This window comes from Myotis nattereri (assembly GCF_964212035.1).
Source record: "Myotis nattereri genome assembly, chromosome: 13".
Lineage (NCBI taxonomy): Eukaryota > Metazoa > Chordata > Mammalia > Chiroptera > Vespertilionidae > Myotis > Myotis nattereri.
This window is the reverse complement of record NC_138088.1, coordinates 34,218,202-34,236,544: the sequence shown is the minus strand read 5'-3', so window position 1 is coordinate 34,236,544 and position 18,343 is coordinate 34,218,202. Positions and strand designations below refer to the sequence as shown.

The window sequence follows — 18,343 nt, the reverse complement described above, 5'->3', positions numbered from 1 at the left end:
AATATATATTTATATATATATAATATATATATAAAATGCCATTTTTCCATTTCCAATGACTACACCATAAAATGTAAGCAAGGCTTCTCAAAAACATTGAAACATTCAAAATCAAAACCCTCATTCAGACCTTCACATTCCAAAGGAAAAATAATAACAGTGCAAAAGCCCATTATAATGTCATTATTTATGACCTGGCCCTCCATGTTACATATCAGAACAATACAAGTTATGTTTTAATATACTGTGCCCAAAACTGTAACAAATAACAGTAATAATAACTATCTTCAAAACATCAATGATTTTCAACTTAGTCAACAATTTTCAGCTTTTACGAAAGGTGGCATATAAATTCCAATGGTGAGATCTTAGGAACAGTTGTCTCTAACCTTACCAATTTAATTTATGAGCAGTCAATCAATTCTTTATATAACAATGTTTAAATATAAATGTGTAAATCCTAAGAGCTTTGTTAAAAATTTAAAAATTTTATTTGCTGAATGAAAACTGATGAGGTATGGAAAACATGTCAACCTTATTTACTAAGAATATTTTAGATGAAGTTCTGCCTAACCTATTTACCATCAAACTCTATAAATGCTGCTTTAATAGGTCCTATGCAATCTGTATTTGTAAATTAGCTAGGTCAGACCACAGCTAGTGAACAATTTCAGCACCAATAAGTTATTGAAAATGAGATTTTACACCATTAAGAAATAAATTGGCTGGATATTCAAATGTTTCAAGGGCAAGCTATTATTTGAAAGACACCAAATTTCTGGGGGAAAATTCTTTTTTAAATAATATCTTCACATTAGCTTTACATTAGTAGTTGTACTCTGCTTAAAATAGTATGCAGTCTGGGCATATCAAATATATGATACTTATGTGAAAAAGAAGCCCTAGTTCTAACACTAGCACTATCAAGAAATAATTCAACACTGCACCTCTAAAAAAAAAAAAATCTATTCTTTCAATAGCAAATTGTTAAAAGCATTATGTGGGACAACTTCTACTGAAAAAGTAAATGCCTTATTGTTTGTGCAGTGTTGAAATTTACTGCAACTCTAATTTCCTTTTTAACACAAATAATGTCCTTTTAAATATAAACATTATATGTATTCAGTATTCAAGTAAAATTCCCTAACAGTTAATGACATTTAAAAAATGTGCAAAACTGCAAAACTCATTGTAATAGAATGTGTAAGGTCAAAAGGGTGGAACGGCTGACAGCTATTGGACTGAATAAGTGCATCATAAATCTTTAAAGAAAAAAAACTGCTTACTGTAGAATCTCAAATTGAAATTTCCTGTGCAGCATTACAAAACAGTTTATCTTTAATGAGAAAAAAGAAGCTTGCAGACAGCACATGAAGCATCCACAGCAGGTATATGATTGAAAACTAATAAAATATGTGTAAGTTGTTGACTGATGTAGGTAATAAGAGCATCTTTTAGCACTGGCCTTGATTACACAGGAGATGGAGCATTCATTACAATTGAGAGAACATATTTAATAAATCATTGTCAATTTTTATAATGTTTCAAGCCCATTCTTTGTTGATAGCCTCCACATTTATATGGTTAAGTCATTGTTGCTGTGTTTCTTATCTATGACCACATTAGTTTTATATCCCTTCATTTGTGGATTCTTAAGATGTTGTGCAAGGTTCATTCCTGTACCCCAATACAGATTCACTCCCTCTAGCTGCCTTTTCTAGCACCAATATGCTTTAAAAAAATAATAAAATGCACAAACAACAAGCAGTGACAGCGGCCAATTCCTCAAATATCCAGATTAATAACTGTAGCATGCTAAAGAAAGGTGTGTGTAAATAGCTGGAGATGTTACATGGTCCAGAGTCCAGCATAAAATATGTTCCTTTCTGAGCATTCCCTCCATTCCCCTAACTCGAATACATGCATCAGAATGTAGCAAAACCCTTTAGAAACTCCTCCAGCCAACTGCAAACTTATCTGTTGCCACAAGTGCAAAGGGGTAGGATGTGAACCTGTATATCATCACAAAGCTCTTTAGCCACTTCAGTTGGTGACAGAACACACAATGAGAAATTCCTACGTATACACATCAGTCTGTCTCCACGTTTTATAAAACTGGAATAAAATGGGAAAGTGCCATTTTTATTTATCCTAATTGAATTTTAAATGTTCTTTTGACACAAAAAGGTATATACATGACACAGTTACACAATCTTTTTTCAACTGGACAACAAGTGTCAAAACCCTGTGGATGTATAGGGTAAAACAAGATTGGTCAGGAAAAGAGAATTGTTCCTATATCTGGTAATCTGACACAATGTCCTATTGCCATTAAAAAAAAAAAAAAAAAAAAAAAAAAAGGTCCATTTTCAGTTTATTCAAGTTTGTTTTCATGGTGTTTTATCCCTCTTCATAAAAAAAAAAAAAAAATTCAGACTTTCGTAATTTGTGTATGCTGATCTTCATCAAAAGGTTCATTCTCTGGATCAGAGTCAGTGGTGTCAGAATACCTATAATGATCAGGTTCATTGTCACTAACATCTGGTGTTACAGAAGTTGAACTGCTAGCCTCTGGATTTGATGGCTCCTCTACTGTTTTTGTGAAGTACAGCTTCACCTAGAGAAAAAAGAGGAAGTTTAAATGGAAAATCTATAAATCAGACTAATCTTAAATTACTTAGTATAGATACATACTTTTAGCAGATTCATTTTTAAGTACTATGACAAACATGATCTTTAAAAGGCAGCTGCCTTTTAAATGACCCCCCCCTTCTTAAAATTTCTTACACTGTCTTTTCCTATATGCTGAAAAGATGAACTGGCATGTTAATATATATTTTTAATAAGCATTAACTTCAAGCATTAACTAAATATACAAAAGAAATATACACTGAGACTGAAGTTCATCAACAGTTCACAAAATATATATATATATATATATATATATTTTTTTTTTTTAAAATATATTTTATTGATTTTTTAGAGAGGAAGGGAGAGGGACAGAGAGCTAGAAACATCAATGAGAGAGAAACATCGATCAGCTGCCTCCTGCACACCTCCCACTGGGGATGTGCCCGCAACCAAGGTACATGCCCCTGACCGGAAATGAACCTGGGACCCCTCAGTCCGCAAGCCAACGCTCCATCCACTGAGCCAAACCAGTCAGGGGCACAAAATATATTTTTATCACAAAATTCAATTCACTAACAATTGAGTTCCAAAAGAATGTTTCACTTACTACCTATCTGAAAATCAATGTATTTTCTGATATAAAAATACTAAACAAATACAAATATTATCCTATATAATAAAAACCTAATATGCCAAGTGTCTGACCATTGGTTCACCCAGTTGCTATGATGCGCACTGACCACCAGGGAGCAGATGCTCCAACCGGTAGGTTAGCTTGCTGCTGGGGTCTGGCCAGATAGGGATCGGGACTGGGCAAGACGGGCCGGACATGCCCTGGAGCCCTTCCTCAGTCCCTCCCCAACCCCGATCATGCACCGGTGGGGGCCCTCTACCTGGCCTGTGCCCTCTCACAATCTGGGACCACTCGGGGGATGTTGGAGAGCCAGTTTCGGCCTGATCCTTGCAGGCCAGACCGAGGGACCAGGCCAGACCGAGGGACCCCACCAGGGCATGAATCCGTGAACCAGGCCTCTAGTACTATATAAAATACTGATGAACAATTATGTTTAAGATCTCATTAGTCCTAAAAACTTCACCTGAAGGATGGAGAAGTTAACATCATACAGTGGTTTAAATAGACAGCCAAGGGCCTTACAGGCTTAAATGAAATAATTGTCAAAACAGGTCTACAAGACAGGGATTCCATTTTAAAGCAGAGGAAGCTAACTAAGGCCCAGAGAGATTAGGTAACCTGCTAAAGACCACATATCTAGTGTGATTTAAACTGGAATCCCTTGCTTACTCTGTTATATTTACAGCCTCTCCCCACATTATCCAAGAGTCATCAATTTTTCTCCTCCTTTTACATCAATAATCCATAAACATTTGCTCCTGGAACAACAAAGGGGTCAGGAGCACCAACTCTTGTGCAGTTGGAAATTTGTGTATAACTTTCGACTCCCCAAAAACTTTACAGCTATCCATCCCCCTGGTGCCCATCAGGCATTGGTTCCAGTATCCTCCAGCGGATACCAAAATCTGTGGATGCTCAAGTCCCTTATAAAGAAGGGCATAAAACAATGCATACAGTTGGCCCTGTTGGTTGAATCTGTGGATGCAAAACTCGGGGTTACAGAGAGCTGATTCTATATTTATTGAAAAAAATCCTCATATAAGTGGATCTGCGCAGTTCGAACCCATGTCACTCAAGAGTCAACTGTATACCTGATAGCTTCTCATTACCCCTCACTGCCACTACTCTAGTCCAAACCACCACCACTTCTCATCTGAACTAAACCACTGCAACAGTTTCCAATCTTATCTCCTCTCCAGCCTATATATATTAAAGAAGTGGACAGAGTGAACATTCAAATTACATCTTTCCTGTGCTAAATATACTCTAATGTCTTCACATTCGGACCAGTGTGCTTTAGTCAAAATGACTTCTTATTTATCGATCCTCAAATACATCAAGCTCATTAGTATCTCAGGGCTTTTGTACCTGCTCTTCCCTCTTTTCTCAGATATTTGTGTAGCTCACTTATTTCATTTAGGCCTCTAATTAAATGTCACCTGCTTGGAGAGACCTTCTCTAACCATTCAGTTAAAAAACACACAAGATCATTCTCTATCACATCTCTATTTTTTTTAAATATATTTTTATTGATTTCAAAGAGGAAAGGAGAGGGAGGAAGAGACAGAAATATCAATGATAAGAAAGAATCTTTGACTGGTTGCCTCCTATACCTGGGCATACCCCCTATAACCTGGGCATGTGCCCTGACAGGGAATTGAACCCTGACCTCCTGGTTCATATGTGAACGCTCAATCACTGATCTATGCCAGCCGAGCCTCTGCTTTATTTTTTCATAGTACTTACCAACATGTGATATTTGTTTACTGATAATTAAAATCGTTTTTATTTGTAATCATAAGTATAAAATATAGTATTAAAACAGAAAACAAAACTAGAGCAAGTTATACTTTAAAAGCTAGTGACTGAGAAAAATGTAGACTTAGAGAAAAGAAAGTAAACATGGATTCTAAAAGACACTTACTTTTAAATACTTTAAAGAAATATATGATCTAAAGGTACTTAATATTGGATCTATTTTCAGTTAATATGTGTAACCACCTCCTTTATTTTATTACTACTAGCAATATTCTTACACTTTTAAGCTATGATTAAGATTGTTATATATACACATGGAATGAAGAAAAAATTAAGAATTTTAAAAGAGAGACAGTAGGAAGGTATGGTCAAAACAAGGGGAGGAAGTCAAACAGAGTATGAAATAGGAAAGGGAAATAAAAAAAAATGTCAAACCTCCATTTCAGAACCTGGAGAATTATTACCTATGCAGAGAAACGGAAACACACACACACACACACACACTCACAAATACATGAAATTAAAACAAACTAAATAATTCCATAATAAGAGGAAACAATTGTAGAAAGGCAATAAGAGGGGAGGATGATGAGAGAACGCCTTTCAGATCACATAAAATTGAAGATAGATTAGAATATGAGAAGGGTATCTATGTGAAGGGTAGGGAAAAAGCTGAGGGTGGAGAGGTACAGGAAGAGGAAAAGAACTGGAAGGACCAGAGGCAGAAGAGCTTAGCACTTTGAAGAGATGAAGAAAGACCAATATGAGTGAATCTCAGGGAAAAGGGAGAGAATGTATCTCCAGTTGATGTAGGAGGTAGGCTGTGCTAAGTAATGCAAATCACTGTAGGGCATAACAAAGACTATAACGTCTTAAAAATTGTAAATAGGAGTGACACAATCGATCTATTTTTAAGATCACTGTGAGGGACTGAGAATAAATTGGAGGAGTACAAGAGTAAAATCAGTGAGAACATCCCATATAAATTCTTCTCAAATAATTAAGAGTTCTCTTCTACCCTTTACTTCACCCATTTCTCCTTCATATCCCACTTACTTAACTCCTCCCAAATGACTGCCTCAAATTTAACCAAACAACAAAGAAATAAGGAAAGTACAGTTTACATGACTTTTTACACAACTTGAATTTTATTAGAAACTATCAGATTGCTGCTACATAAATATTACTTCTAAATAATATTTAAAAATTAGTCAAGCAAGGCCTTCACTAGCTATACACCTAGAATAAAAGAAGCACACACATAGAGCCACCCACCAACTCCTCAAAATGTTTTTAACTGACCTTAAAATTTGGAGAAAAGTATCGATTGGCCTTGTCTTTATTTGCTTTGTCGAGATCATTTTTTGTTAAAGTGAGTACTAGATATTCCTTGTCATTATCTGATCGCTCTATACTGCAAATACTATCAATTTCTTGATCACATAGACTTCCATTTTCTACTTTTTCTGACGTTTCCTCTGGTCCTGGTATGAAGAATGTATTTACCCAAAAATGAAACATTTTGTCCTAAAAAATAAAATGACATATTTTTATAAAGAAAATGTTACCTATATTCAACATTTGCCACAAGAAGTCAAAATAAGCCATGTTATATAATATTTTGAATAAAGGTAAACACAAAGACTAATACTTAGCAATCTGTTATATCTAATTCACATGATTTTTCTTTTCTTCACATTTTAAACCAAAAATGTAATTCCACAAGTTATAAGATAGCTTTAAAACCTTAAGTAAAATATCTCCTTTCTAGTCTAATATTAGCCTTTAAAAATGTTTTGAGTTTGTATGTATGTATGTATTTAAAAATTCAGAAATGGATTTAATTTCCTCTATGTTTCAAAAAGCTATTACAAAATTTACTTTAACAAAAGTTCTTTAACTATTCAGGTACAACTTCCCAATGAAGCAAGGCAGATACATGTTTACTGCTATGGCAATACAAACATTAAACAGCTCTAGTTTCTTAAGTAACAATGAATGTTTGAAAAAATTCATAATAAAATATGGATGGGAGGGGAGACAGTAACTTTTTTGTTATAAAATGCTTATTTTTAAGGAATCACTTCTTACTAATAATATGAGGTCTTGTTAATCAAAAATGGCAACAGAAGTTCATTACTTCAAACCTTTCTTAACCAACCATGAAAATGCTCCCTCACTTACTAGAATTTGGTCTGCATGGATCATTTGACAATTAAAGATGTACAGCCTTGTGATACCTTATCTGGTCATTTAAATATTTTACTCTAATTTATCTTTAAGTTATCCCACCCATGAAAGATCTTAAGTATTATATCTTAAATGTCTTTGTAGCTTTTAACAGTACTTAGCACTGTCTTTTAAAAAATATTTGTTAATTTTAATTATTTTACCAAAGTCACTTAATTAGTAACTACACACATATTTTACTTAGAATCAGAAGAAAATAAGCTAGTAATATTCAAATTTCCAAAAACGTGAATTCCATATAAATACACTGATTATACTAAACCTGCTTTTGTTTAAATCACTGCAAACATTTATAACAAGAAAAGAAAAATCACATAAAATGAATGTAAGTAATCCAAAATACACATATAAGTATTTAATCGAATCTTTAATTTTACATGCATGTGTTAATGTAATGCACAGGTGATAACTGAAATGTGAATAAGCACACTCCTAAAGGTACAGGGAAATAGTGATTCAGGTGCCTGTTTGTTTTTAAAAGCAAAATATAAGATTTTAAGTGTACTTGTCTTACAATGAATAGAAGAAAAAATAACTACCTTAATTTTAGAACATTTGCTAACACTTCTTTGATTTTTTTTTAAAATAGTTATCATCTTCTTTTTATAGGTTTTTACTGATTTTTAGAGAGAGAGGAAGGGAGAGTGATAGAGAGATAGAAACATCGATGAAAGAGGAACATCACTGATTGGCTGCCTCCTGCACCCCCCCCCCCCCCCCCCGGGATTGAGCCCACAATCCTGGCATGTGCCCTGAATGGAAATCGAACTGGTGACCACACCAGCCAGCACTTCTTGGATTATTAAAAAATAGTTTTCAAAGTTACTGAAATATATTTATATAGGACAGGTAAGAACTAGGTTTCTGGTGAAAAAATCAGTTTAACATTTTGTGATTTCCTAACTGCTATGATTCTAAATAAAGAAAGTTATATTTCTTCTAATAAGTCAAAGTAGAGTTAAAAATTTTTATAGTAAATGAAACTTTCTCTTACCTTCTTTCAAAAAAAAAAAAAAAGGCTAAAAATCAGGAAAACTAAATCAATCCTATTACTGAAAATTTCTAAAAATTGGTAATGTGCTATACAGATGTTTAAAGAGGCAGTAACAATATACAAAAGCTAGTATTTTTGTTCATCACCAATTAAAAATTTTGTACATTAGCTTCATCTTAAATGTTCACTTACATTTTAAAACAAGATAGTTTGTTTTAAAATGAGCTTATATTTTCTAAACATAGATCAATAAGATGCAAACCTCACTTTTTTAAAGCTGTATATTTAAATAATACCACATTTTTTTCATTCTTTATTACTTCCTCTTCATACCTATTTCTCTTCTAGCTAAAACTCGAAATACTTAGTAAATTTGAGGAAGCAAAATATAAAATGACCTAGTTGTAAGAAACAGAAACCAAAATGGGGGAAAGTGGTTTGTGTCATTATACAAGACCATAAAACAGATCTTATTTATACATACAGACCAAGTTTATTTGAAACTCATGATCCCTTGCTAACTTCTTCTCAGGTAATTACTCACCCTTCTAAGAGGATTATAACTGATTTCACGTAGTATGTATACAATCTTTAGTATTTTTACAAAATTTCTTTGTATAACTCAAGTTAAAGGAAATTCATCTCAAATTACATATAACTTTAAAAGGACTTTTGTCTTTTTCCTTCTAATAAGATTATTTACCATTATAATGGCTCATCAATGCCATAGTAAGCAATGCATGCAGAAATCTAACAGAAAAACAATTCTAATTCATTAGATATCAGTCATAAAATGAAATAAACCTCTTAATATCTCCTTACAGATTGATTTCTGCCTAACCAAATACTTTACACAAAAGATCTGAGGTTACTATTCAAGGTACGGTTATTTTTCATATTTTTCCCAATAAAAGTACAGTGCAAACCTTCTTTAGCTTGTTCTGTTTGTGGAAGAACTCTACTTTGATGTCACCACACACAGGCAACGGTTGAGGGAACTCAAAGTACATGAACTTGTCTTCCCGACGTGTGGGTCCTGAACTGGAGGAATATATCTTCACCTTGAGCTGGCAGACCACAAAATGAGGATCTGCATGGTTAAATACATATAAGTATCATTTCACAGGAAATGCCTTTAATTAGCAAACTGTCAAAAACTACTTTAATTATTAATATTAGCAATATATACAAAATAGTAATTCTGCTATTATAATCCTGATCTAAAACAAATTAATAAATATAAATTAGGTCAAAATGTAATCAATACAAGATTTTCCCTAATCTGAACCTTCAACATAAGGTTCTATTGCTGGCATGAAAGTCAATTCTATTTCAAAAATAGTAAGTCCCAAGACTAGACTTCTAGCACTATAGTAACATAAAAACTGTAACACTAAAATGATGTTAAAAATGCTTAAAATAACTTTCTGGCACATCTATGAACTGTAAGTTTTAAAAGTTATTTTGCTGCAATATTTTAAAGTCTCTATCATGTAACAAAATCCACAAAATTCAAATCATTACATGTTCACAAGAGGAAAGAAAAATATACTCTCTACAAAGGTATACTAAATTCCATAAACATAAGTCTCAATATTTATAAAAATATTAACCATCATTCATCTTACCTATAGCTCACACTTTATTTTTAAAGGTATATAAAGCCAACATGATGAAAAACAGGAAGGAGAGGATTTGAAATGTCTGCTGCTAAATACAACAGACATCAAGTACAAACTGAAGTGCACCACCCCCCCCCCACTCCCACTTTTCATTAACAAGTATTTTGACTTTGGCTTATGTCTGTTTTAAAATAACTGGTGCCCAGCCGGAGTGACTCAGTGGTTGATCATCAACCTGTGAACCAGGAGGTCTCGGGTTTGATTACCAGTCAGAGCACATACCTGGGTTGTAGGCACATACCTGATGGGGGCACGTGCAGGAGGCAGCCAATTAATGATTCTCTCATCACTGATGTTTCTTATCTCTCTCTCCCCCTCCCTTCCTCTCTGAAGTCAATAAAAATTAAAAATAAAAATAAAAGAATTAAAATAACTGGTAAAATATGATTTCTTAAAATGTATCATGCTTATGTATTAGCAATGCAACTAAAAAGTAGTAATGACAAAGTATAACTAATTTATGGTACAATGAGTTCACAAACAAGTTCATTAAAAAGAGAGTGACTAGCCTTAGGAGGGTTAGAAGTGGCTTTTGAAGGAAACATGTGAAAATGAGTAAGAAATAAAAGCAAGCTTGCATAAAGTGCATGAGAAATATATATGTGAATATATACACATACACGTACATACACACATAGAAATAAAATTCTTGCACCAAAAGGCATTATCCTTAAAGATGAAAAAAAAAAAATAGTACCCCATTCTTTATCAATAAGACCAACAATTAAGAATAAAGGAAAATGCTATCCAAGCTAAATGAATTTCCCAGTTTAATAAACATCTAGATCATTATACAATATCTAAAGCAATATGAGCAATCACATAATAAATAGTAGGACTGATCAAAGCACATGTGGTTATTCTAATTTGGATTTGTAAGACATTTATCTTAAGAAAAAGAGAGGAAATATTACACTAACAATCTTTCAACAATTTCTACTTCCTTGATTAAGGACTCAAAGTACAATGAGCCATTTTAAAAGATAAATTTTACTGGGAAGTCTAGCTTGAAGAAACAAATAAACAAGGTATGATTTCATTTCAAAGTGGTGAATAAAAATCAACCAGAATGAAAATGCTTTGTAACCTTATTAATTCAAACTCCACTAATTCAGAATCTGATACTCCTGATTTTAGAACTTTAAAAAGTTAATTAACTATACAAGTCAGATTTCATCTAAAATGTGAATCTACAAGAATTTTAAATTATAACCAATAAGCTAATTACAAATCAGTGTTACTCAGAATTTCTCTCAAAAACTAAGCTAAAAAGTTGTAATAAAAATCAGTGGAGCCCTGACCGGTTTGGCTCAGTGGATAGAGTGTCAGCCTGTGGACTGAAGGGTCGGTCCCAGGTTCGATTCCAATCAAGGGCATGTATCTTGGTTGCGAGCACATCCCCAGTAGGGGGTGTGCAGGGGGCAGCTGATTGATGTTTCTCTCTCATCAATGTTTCTCTCTCTCTATCCCTCTCACTTCCTCTCTGTAAAAACATCAATAAGCCGTAACCGGTTTGGCTCAGTGGATAGAGCGTCAGCCTGCAGACTGAAAGGTCCCAGGTTCGATTCTGGTCAAGGACATGTACCTTGGTTGCGGGCACATCCCCAGTGGGGGGTGTGCAGGAGGCAGCTGATCGATGTTTCTCTCTCATCGATGTTTCTAACTCTCTATTCCTCTCCCTTCCTCTCTGTGAAAAATCAATATATTTTAAAAAAAAGTCAATAAAATATTTTACAAAAAAAAAAATCAGTGGAAAAGATTTCCTCAAATCACTAAAGAAAAATAATTTTCTTTACAATATGAATTTAATATTTTAGATACATAAGACAAGTCCAACATTAAAGAAAAAAATTTGTAAATCCCTGCCAACTTTGAAGAAGACACTTTCTTTTCACAAGTTTGTTTTCTTCACTGATTCCTCTTATTCCTCTTGAATGCAGATTGTTCCAACTCCCCTTGTCTGAGTCCTCACCATTTCCCTCTGAGCCTTCTCATCCTATAGCCTCACACCACATTTCATTGAAAGGCTTAACTACTATGTCTCTTTCCTGATGCTTCCCAAAATATCTGATATATCCTCTCATCTAAAGATTCAAACCCATACTTTCAAGTGCTCACTGAATACCTATCCTTCATGTGAACAGCTTACCTTCACTTGAATTAAAACATATTTAAAACTAAAATGTCAACATTCATGTCCCCAAGTGAATTATTCACCTGACCAGAATAGAAACTCTTGACAAAATTTTCAAATAAAAATGGCAGAAGAAAAAATAAACTAATTCCATTTTATTGCTCCAGCAAAGCACATCTTGCTTAGAGCAAGTCATATAACTGGCTTCCTTTGTCCACTATTTTCCACCTCTTGCTATCATCACTTTCTACACAACTGTACTTTCAACACAGTTTAGGCCTCCAGCATTATTACTGACACTGTAGTATTTATCATATTAAGTCTGAAATCCTCATTCAAGGTCCTCTAACAGTGACCCACACTTTCTATTCCTATTCTATTCTCTGTCTCTGCATTTCTTGTCCAGCTCATTTCCTTCTGCTGTGTTTCAATTCCAGCTATTTCCTAATGCCTGTAATACTTCCCTCAGTTTTAATGTCAATCTAAACTATATGCTTTCCCCAGTGTTCTATAATACAGAGCTGGACTTCCTTCATGAAACTGACAATTCCCCAAAACTTTCTTAGCATTTATAATTTATATATACAACCTCCTACTTAATCATATACAGCTTTACTACATAGTTTTAAATCAGACTGCATAGAAAATCAGTAAAGATTAAAAAGATTTCAGTAGTCAGTATGAATTAATACTGAGACCAAAACAAAACAAAAACAAAAAATAACACAATATTTAAATGTAGAAAAGAACTGGTGAAATATTTTAAGAGAAGCAATGTGAAAAACATTATATAAGATTACTAAACTGAATGTTCTCTTCTTTCCCTTATTATTTCTCTAATTTTTATGCCTTTCTTTTGCTCTTATACTGATATCTGTACTGTAGAAAAAGCATGAGTTTTTTCTTCCTTTTTCCTTCTCTTCTACTATTGAGAAGCCAGTTAGGCCGAACCTATTGAGCTCCAAGGTTATATCAATCACCTCTGATAGCTTAGTGCCTTGCATTCAGCAGTTTTCAAAATTGTACTGAGATGACAAAAGGATCAAAGAGGCCCCTTAGAAGCCTTTATCATGCTATATTAATAAAACTGTGGTCTCTGATAAAATTGCCTTGTTCTAAGAATAAAGAAAATATTTGATGGAGGTGATCATACCTATCTGACAAAGATAAACAACATCAAGAAATTAATTTCCTAGGTATAAATTAATTTAGGGATAAAAATTGTTTTAAATCGCCAAAACCGGTTTGGCTCAGTGGATAGAGCGTCGGCTTGCGGACTGGGAGGTCCCAGGTTCGATTCCGGTCAAGGGCATGTACCTGGGCTGCGGCACATCCCCAGTGGGGATGTGCAGGAGGCAGCTGATCGATGTTTCTCTCTCATCGATGTTTCTAGCTCTCTATCTCTCTCCCTTCCTCTCTGTAAAAAATCAATAAAATGTATTTAAAAAAAAAATTGTTTTAAATTACATAAATATTTTAAGTTTAAGCAAAACTTAAAGCTAAAAACTAAAACCACTAATGAATTGAGAAATACCACTGATATTAGAATTATTGAAAGAAATAATGTGGTGGTATCTTATTTAGAAACTACAAAACTGCATTATAAATACTCAAATCTAAATCCAGATTTTCTCTAATACTGCACACACTTTGACTCAACCCTATTCAGTCAATATACTCTAGCCCATCATCATGTCTTATCATTTTTTCTTTTCTTCTTTATTGTCCCTGTCACCATTTCTATCAATATCTAGTCTTCCTTAAGATATGAAGAAATTGGTCCATGCTTCAACCCCAGTGAACTGATGAACCCCACTGCCATTCTGATGCTGGATGTGACAGGACAGGTTTTCTAACCATCTAATCACAACTTAAGCTGCAATTGGTAACTGCAGCACAGAATTTTTCCTTCAGAAATACAATTTGGTTTTAAAGACATTAAAACATTGCTCTTGGCTTCTTTAGACCAGTGCACTAAACAACTGAGCTAATTAATCAATATGGATGTTTCAGAAATATATATATTCCTGCATAAATTTTAAGGGCAATAAATTTCTTTCTAGATATTTTTAAAATATATTTTTACTGCGTTCAGAGAGGAAGGGAGAGGGGAGAGAGAGATAGAAACATCAATAATGAGAATCATTGATCAACTACCTCCTGCACACCCCCTACTGGGTTTAGAGCCACAACCCAGGCATGTGCCCTGACTGGGAATGTAAATGTGACCTCATGGTTCATAGGTCTGACACTCAACCACTGGGCGACACAAGCCGATTTTTATATAAACTTCTATATATGTTAAGAAAAGTGTTCCAGTACATGGAAGAATGAGATTTGGAGCACTTACTGCAGGTTCCGCCACTGAACATTGGAATAGTTTCAAACATCATCTTGTGAAACAACAGTGCCACTGGTCTATAATCCAGATGATTCTTTAACAGGTAGCTATAATAATACACATAGCGCCTCTGACTGGGAATAGTTACTCCCTGGTGGACAGAAAAAGAGAAAAGCCAAATTCAAAAGAAAAGTTCCATTATAATTATTTCACTTAAAGTATTGTGGTAACTGGGTTGTACCCATTGAAGAACATATTGATGTTAGAAATTTGACCTTAAATGATCAATATTTAAATGCAGCTCATTAACAAAATAAATCAGAGCAACATCATCTGCCATTGAAATTTACATCTGTCTGATATATTTTTAATAAACTATTTTATAACCTTAGTTGTTTTTATGCAAATCTTTGTATATGATTAATCTCTTTTAAAAGAGACTTTAAAGAATAGGTTATACACATATTTCAAACCTAAACTACTACCAAACCAGAATACTACCTAGATACCACAACACAAAATATGTAATGTTTTGTTCATATTCTATGCATCAATATTCTCAGATCATCTTCTCTAGTATGAATTCACAATCTAGATTTCTCAGTTAAAAACGTAATTTTCTACTTCAGTAAACTTTTCACTGGCACTTCTAAATTCAGAAATAATGTAGATTATTTTTTTTAATATATAATGTTTGCTTGTAGCTTGGAAAACTACATTTCAGAATGATCACAAGATTATTACAGGAACGTAATTCACCAAAGGAAGAAATGTGGCTCTTAGGAATGGCCATTATTACAATGACAACATATAACAGCAGTCATTGCATATTAAACTACATGTCAAACGTTTTACATATATCCGTAACACTACTACCACTCTACCAAAAAGATCCTATCACCTCTTATTTTAAGGATAAACAGTCTGAGCATAAAATAGTTATTTTTCTCCAAACCTGCATCTGAATCTAAATGTGAATCTGATTCTAAAACATTTTTTTAATCCTCATCTGAGGATAGGTTTGTTGATGAGAGAGAGAGAGATATCCCTTAGTTGTCTCTGGGGCTGATTCTAAAACTTTTTATTCCCTCATCTGGGTTTTACTAATAGCATATCTACTAACTATGTGATTAAAAACAATAATAAGACCTCTTTGAGCTCTTATTTTTTCTATTTATAAAGCATCTACAAAGTTCAGTGTATTATAGTGCTTTAATTCTAAAGAATAATGTATTAAACAGTGGTGCATTAATCACAGAATCCTTGAGACTAATATGAAGCAGGCCACTGCCATTTTTCTCTCCACACAGCATCTTTTCTCCTTTGGGAAGCTATCATTCTCCCTGTGGTTTGGGGGTGTGGAAGGTGGGCTCTATTCTTCAGCTTCAGATATATGTCCCAAGCCTCTGGCCAGAGTGTTTAGTTAAGGAATGGGTACATGCCCTAATCCAGTTAAGCTAGAACTTAATCTAGGAATTTAAGCTCAAATTGTAGATCTCTTCCCATAGCAGTTCCTAAAGCAGGCAGAATGTAAAGCTAGAGCTACTGGGACTCATAACTTGCCATTATATTACAGAGAGCCTGCCTGATAATAAAGTATATACAGTACAGAGAAAGGAAAGAGCTGAGAGAGATTCCTGACATCTGTTAAGCATCTAGATCCAGGCCAGAGCCTTTTTAGCACTATATAGCCAATAAGCAAGTCTCCTTTTAAGTTATTTTGAGTTTATTTGAAATTAAAAGAGTGCTAAGACATTATAATAAAAATGCTTCCCCTCCCCTTTTTCAGTTTAAAATAATGAAAGAAAAATAATTCAGACAAGAGAACATAGTACAGTAGACAGAATACTGGATTTAAGTTTAGCAGTATGGTTTTGAGATATACAGTGATACTAAATGACCCAGGGCAGATTTGCAGATCTGTTTTATCATTTATATTAGAATGGGACCGAATTAAATACTAAGGTCCTTCAAGGTATAAAAATCTTATAATTTTATTAATACATAAATTGGATAACAAGGCTTACATACTGTGTATTAGAACACAGTTTAGTCCAGGAGAATTAATATGTTAGAAAAAATAAAAATGTTACATTAAGAGTTTTTTTTTTAATGTTTTCTTAATTTTTTAAATTATTGATTTGAGAGAGGTATAATTGGTTGATTCTTGTATGTGTCCTAACAGGGGATTGAACTGGCAACCTTGGTGTATCAGGATGATGCTCTATCCAACCGGGCTACTAGGCCAGGGCAGAGGAGTTTTTACAAGCTGAAAAAGAGGATAATTATAGCTTATTTTGTTTTAAATAAAGAGAAAATGATAAAATTTCATTTGGTTACTATCTGGAGAAATTTAGTATATAGACTAGAAAAAAATTACCTGATTATGACAGAGCATAAAAATTCATTCCTCAAAAAAATGAGAAAATTCCATCTTTGTGGGTCACTTAGAATAAAGTTAGTATTAATTATTCTAAAAGATTTAAGTTTTCATTAAAGATAAAGCTTATAAGCTCACTTACAGAGATCATAGCATATAGGAACTGTCTCTCTAATTATTGCTTTGGGAAAAAAACCCTAAAGTTCAAATATTTTTTTCCTGAAAATTCAATCAAAGAAAATAAATGTTAATGCATTCTTTACCTGCTACCAACTGAAAGAGAGAAAGCAAGGGAAAAAAAGTGAACTAGCAGAGATTCTGGGTGAGTTTGCCATATAATAAAAGTTTGCCTCTTTAAATTCAGAACATTTGAAAATCTTTTCTAAATGCATACTTACCAGTACTTATAGGATGTTTTAACTCTTTATTCATCGCTTACAATAAATATTGTGAGTTACTGATTACAATTCTGAAACATAAGTGCAAACACACACATTGTGAGGCACAGGACTAAATGGAAAACCACCCTAGGAGTTGCCCTATGGAGGTGTAATGCAGTTGCCTTCTTATAAATTAGTGAATGAAAGTTTTCCTTTCCTCAAGAAGTTATCTCACTCTAAGAAAACATTTTTCTTTATAGGAGTTATGAGTTGTACTTTGACTTCTACCAAACATTCAGAACCTGAAAGTATTGTTTGGACATTACTAAAACAATGGCACATTTTATGATAACCTGGTGCCCACCACTCTGGCACCTAATTTGCATTAAGTCAGCTGAGGAAATGTCAAGACTCTGCACCAGATTATTTTGGGGAGAATCTCTGCAGTCTATAAATTCTTCACCAAAATATGACATCTGGCTCCTCTTTCATGGAAACAGGGAGGTAGGGGGAAAGAGAAAAGAGAGGGAAGGAGAAGAGAAGGTACAGGAGGAGAGGAAGCAGGAGGAGAAAGAGAAGCAGTGTTCTGTTCCTATATAAATGTCACCAGAACACAATTTTATTCAGCCTTCTAATGTTTCTCTATAATTAAAATTAAGAATATAAGCAAAACAACATTAAAGTCAGTTCTAATAAAATTAATCAAACACAACTAAAAATTGGTAAAATGTATGTATCTCCTATAACAGTGGTTCACAATTATAAAAATGCAAACCTACAGACACAACCTAAAAGGAAATATTGGAAGAGGATATATCCAACAGTAGATGTTTTACGAATAAAAGTACCTTTGATAATCAATTATATTCATTATAACATACTTCTCTGGAATAATTCCATAGTTGTATAACAACAGCTAAAGCTCAGCTAAGTTCTCTTATGATGAAGTTACAGTCTTTAAAATTTAAAAATATATTATTTCAGCCCTGACCAGGTAGCTCAGTTGATTAGAACATCGCCCTGATACACCAAGGTTGCGGGTTTGATTCCCAGTCAAGGCATATACAAGAATCAACCAATGCCCTAACTGGTTTGGCTCAGTGGATAGAGCATTGGCCTGTGGACTAAAGGGTCCCAGGTTCGATTCTGGTCAAGGGCA

The 18,343-nt window shown here is 33.8% G+C and overlaps 1 protein-coding gene across 1 annotated transcript in view; it reads right to left on the bottom strand.

The window, feature by feature from the left end:
- Positions 1-1,323: 1,323 nt before the first annotated feature.
- Positions 1,324-18,343, bottom strand: part of PTEN (phosphatase and tensin homolog) — an 84,442-nt gene continuing 67,422 nt past the window's right edge. Inside the window, exons 6-9 of the mRNA XM_081105331.1 lie at positions 14,434-14,575; positions 9,194-9,357; positions 6,326-6,550; positions 1,324-2,617 (exon numbers count right to left, since the gene is read on the bottom strand). Coding sequence (XP_080961457.1) covers positions 2,432-2,617; positions 6,326-6,550; positions 9,194-9,357; positions 14,434-14,575 — 717 coding nt within the window. The 3' untranslated portion in view covers positions 1,324-2,431. The remainder of the gene's footprint in view (positions 2,618-6,325; positions 6,551-9,193; positions 9,358-14,433; positions 14,576-18,343) is intronic.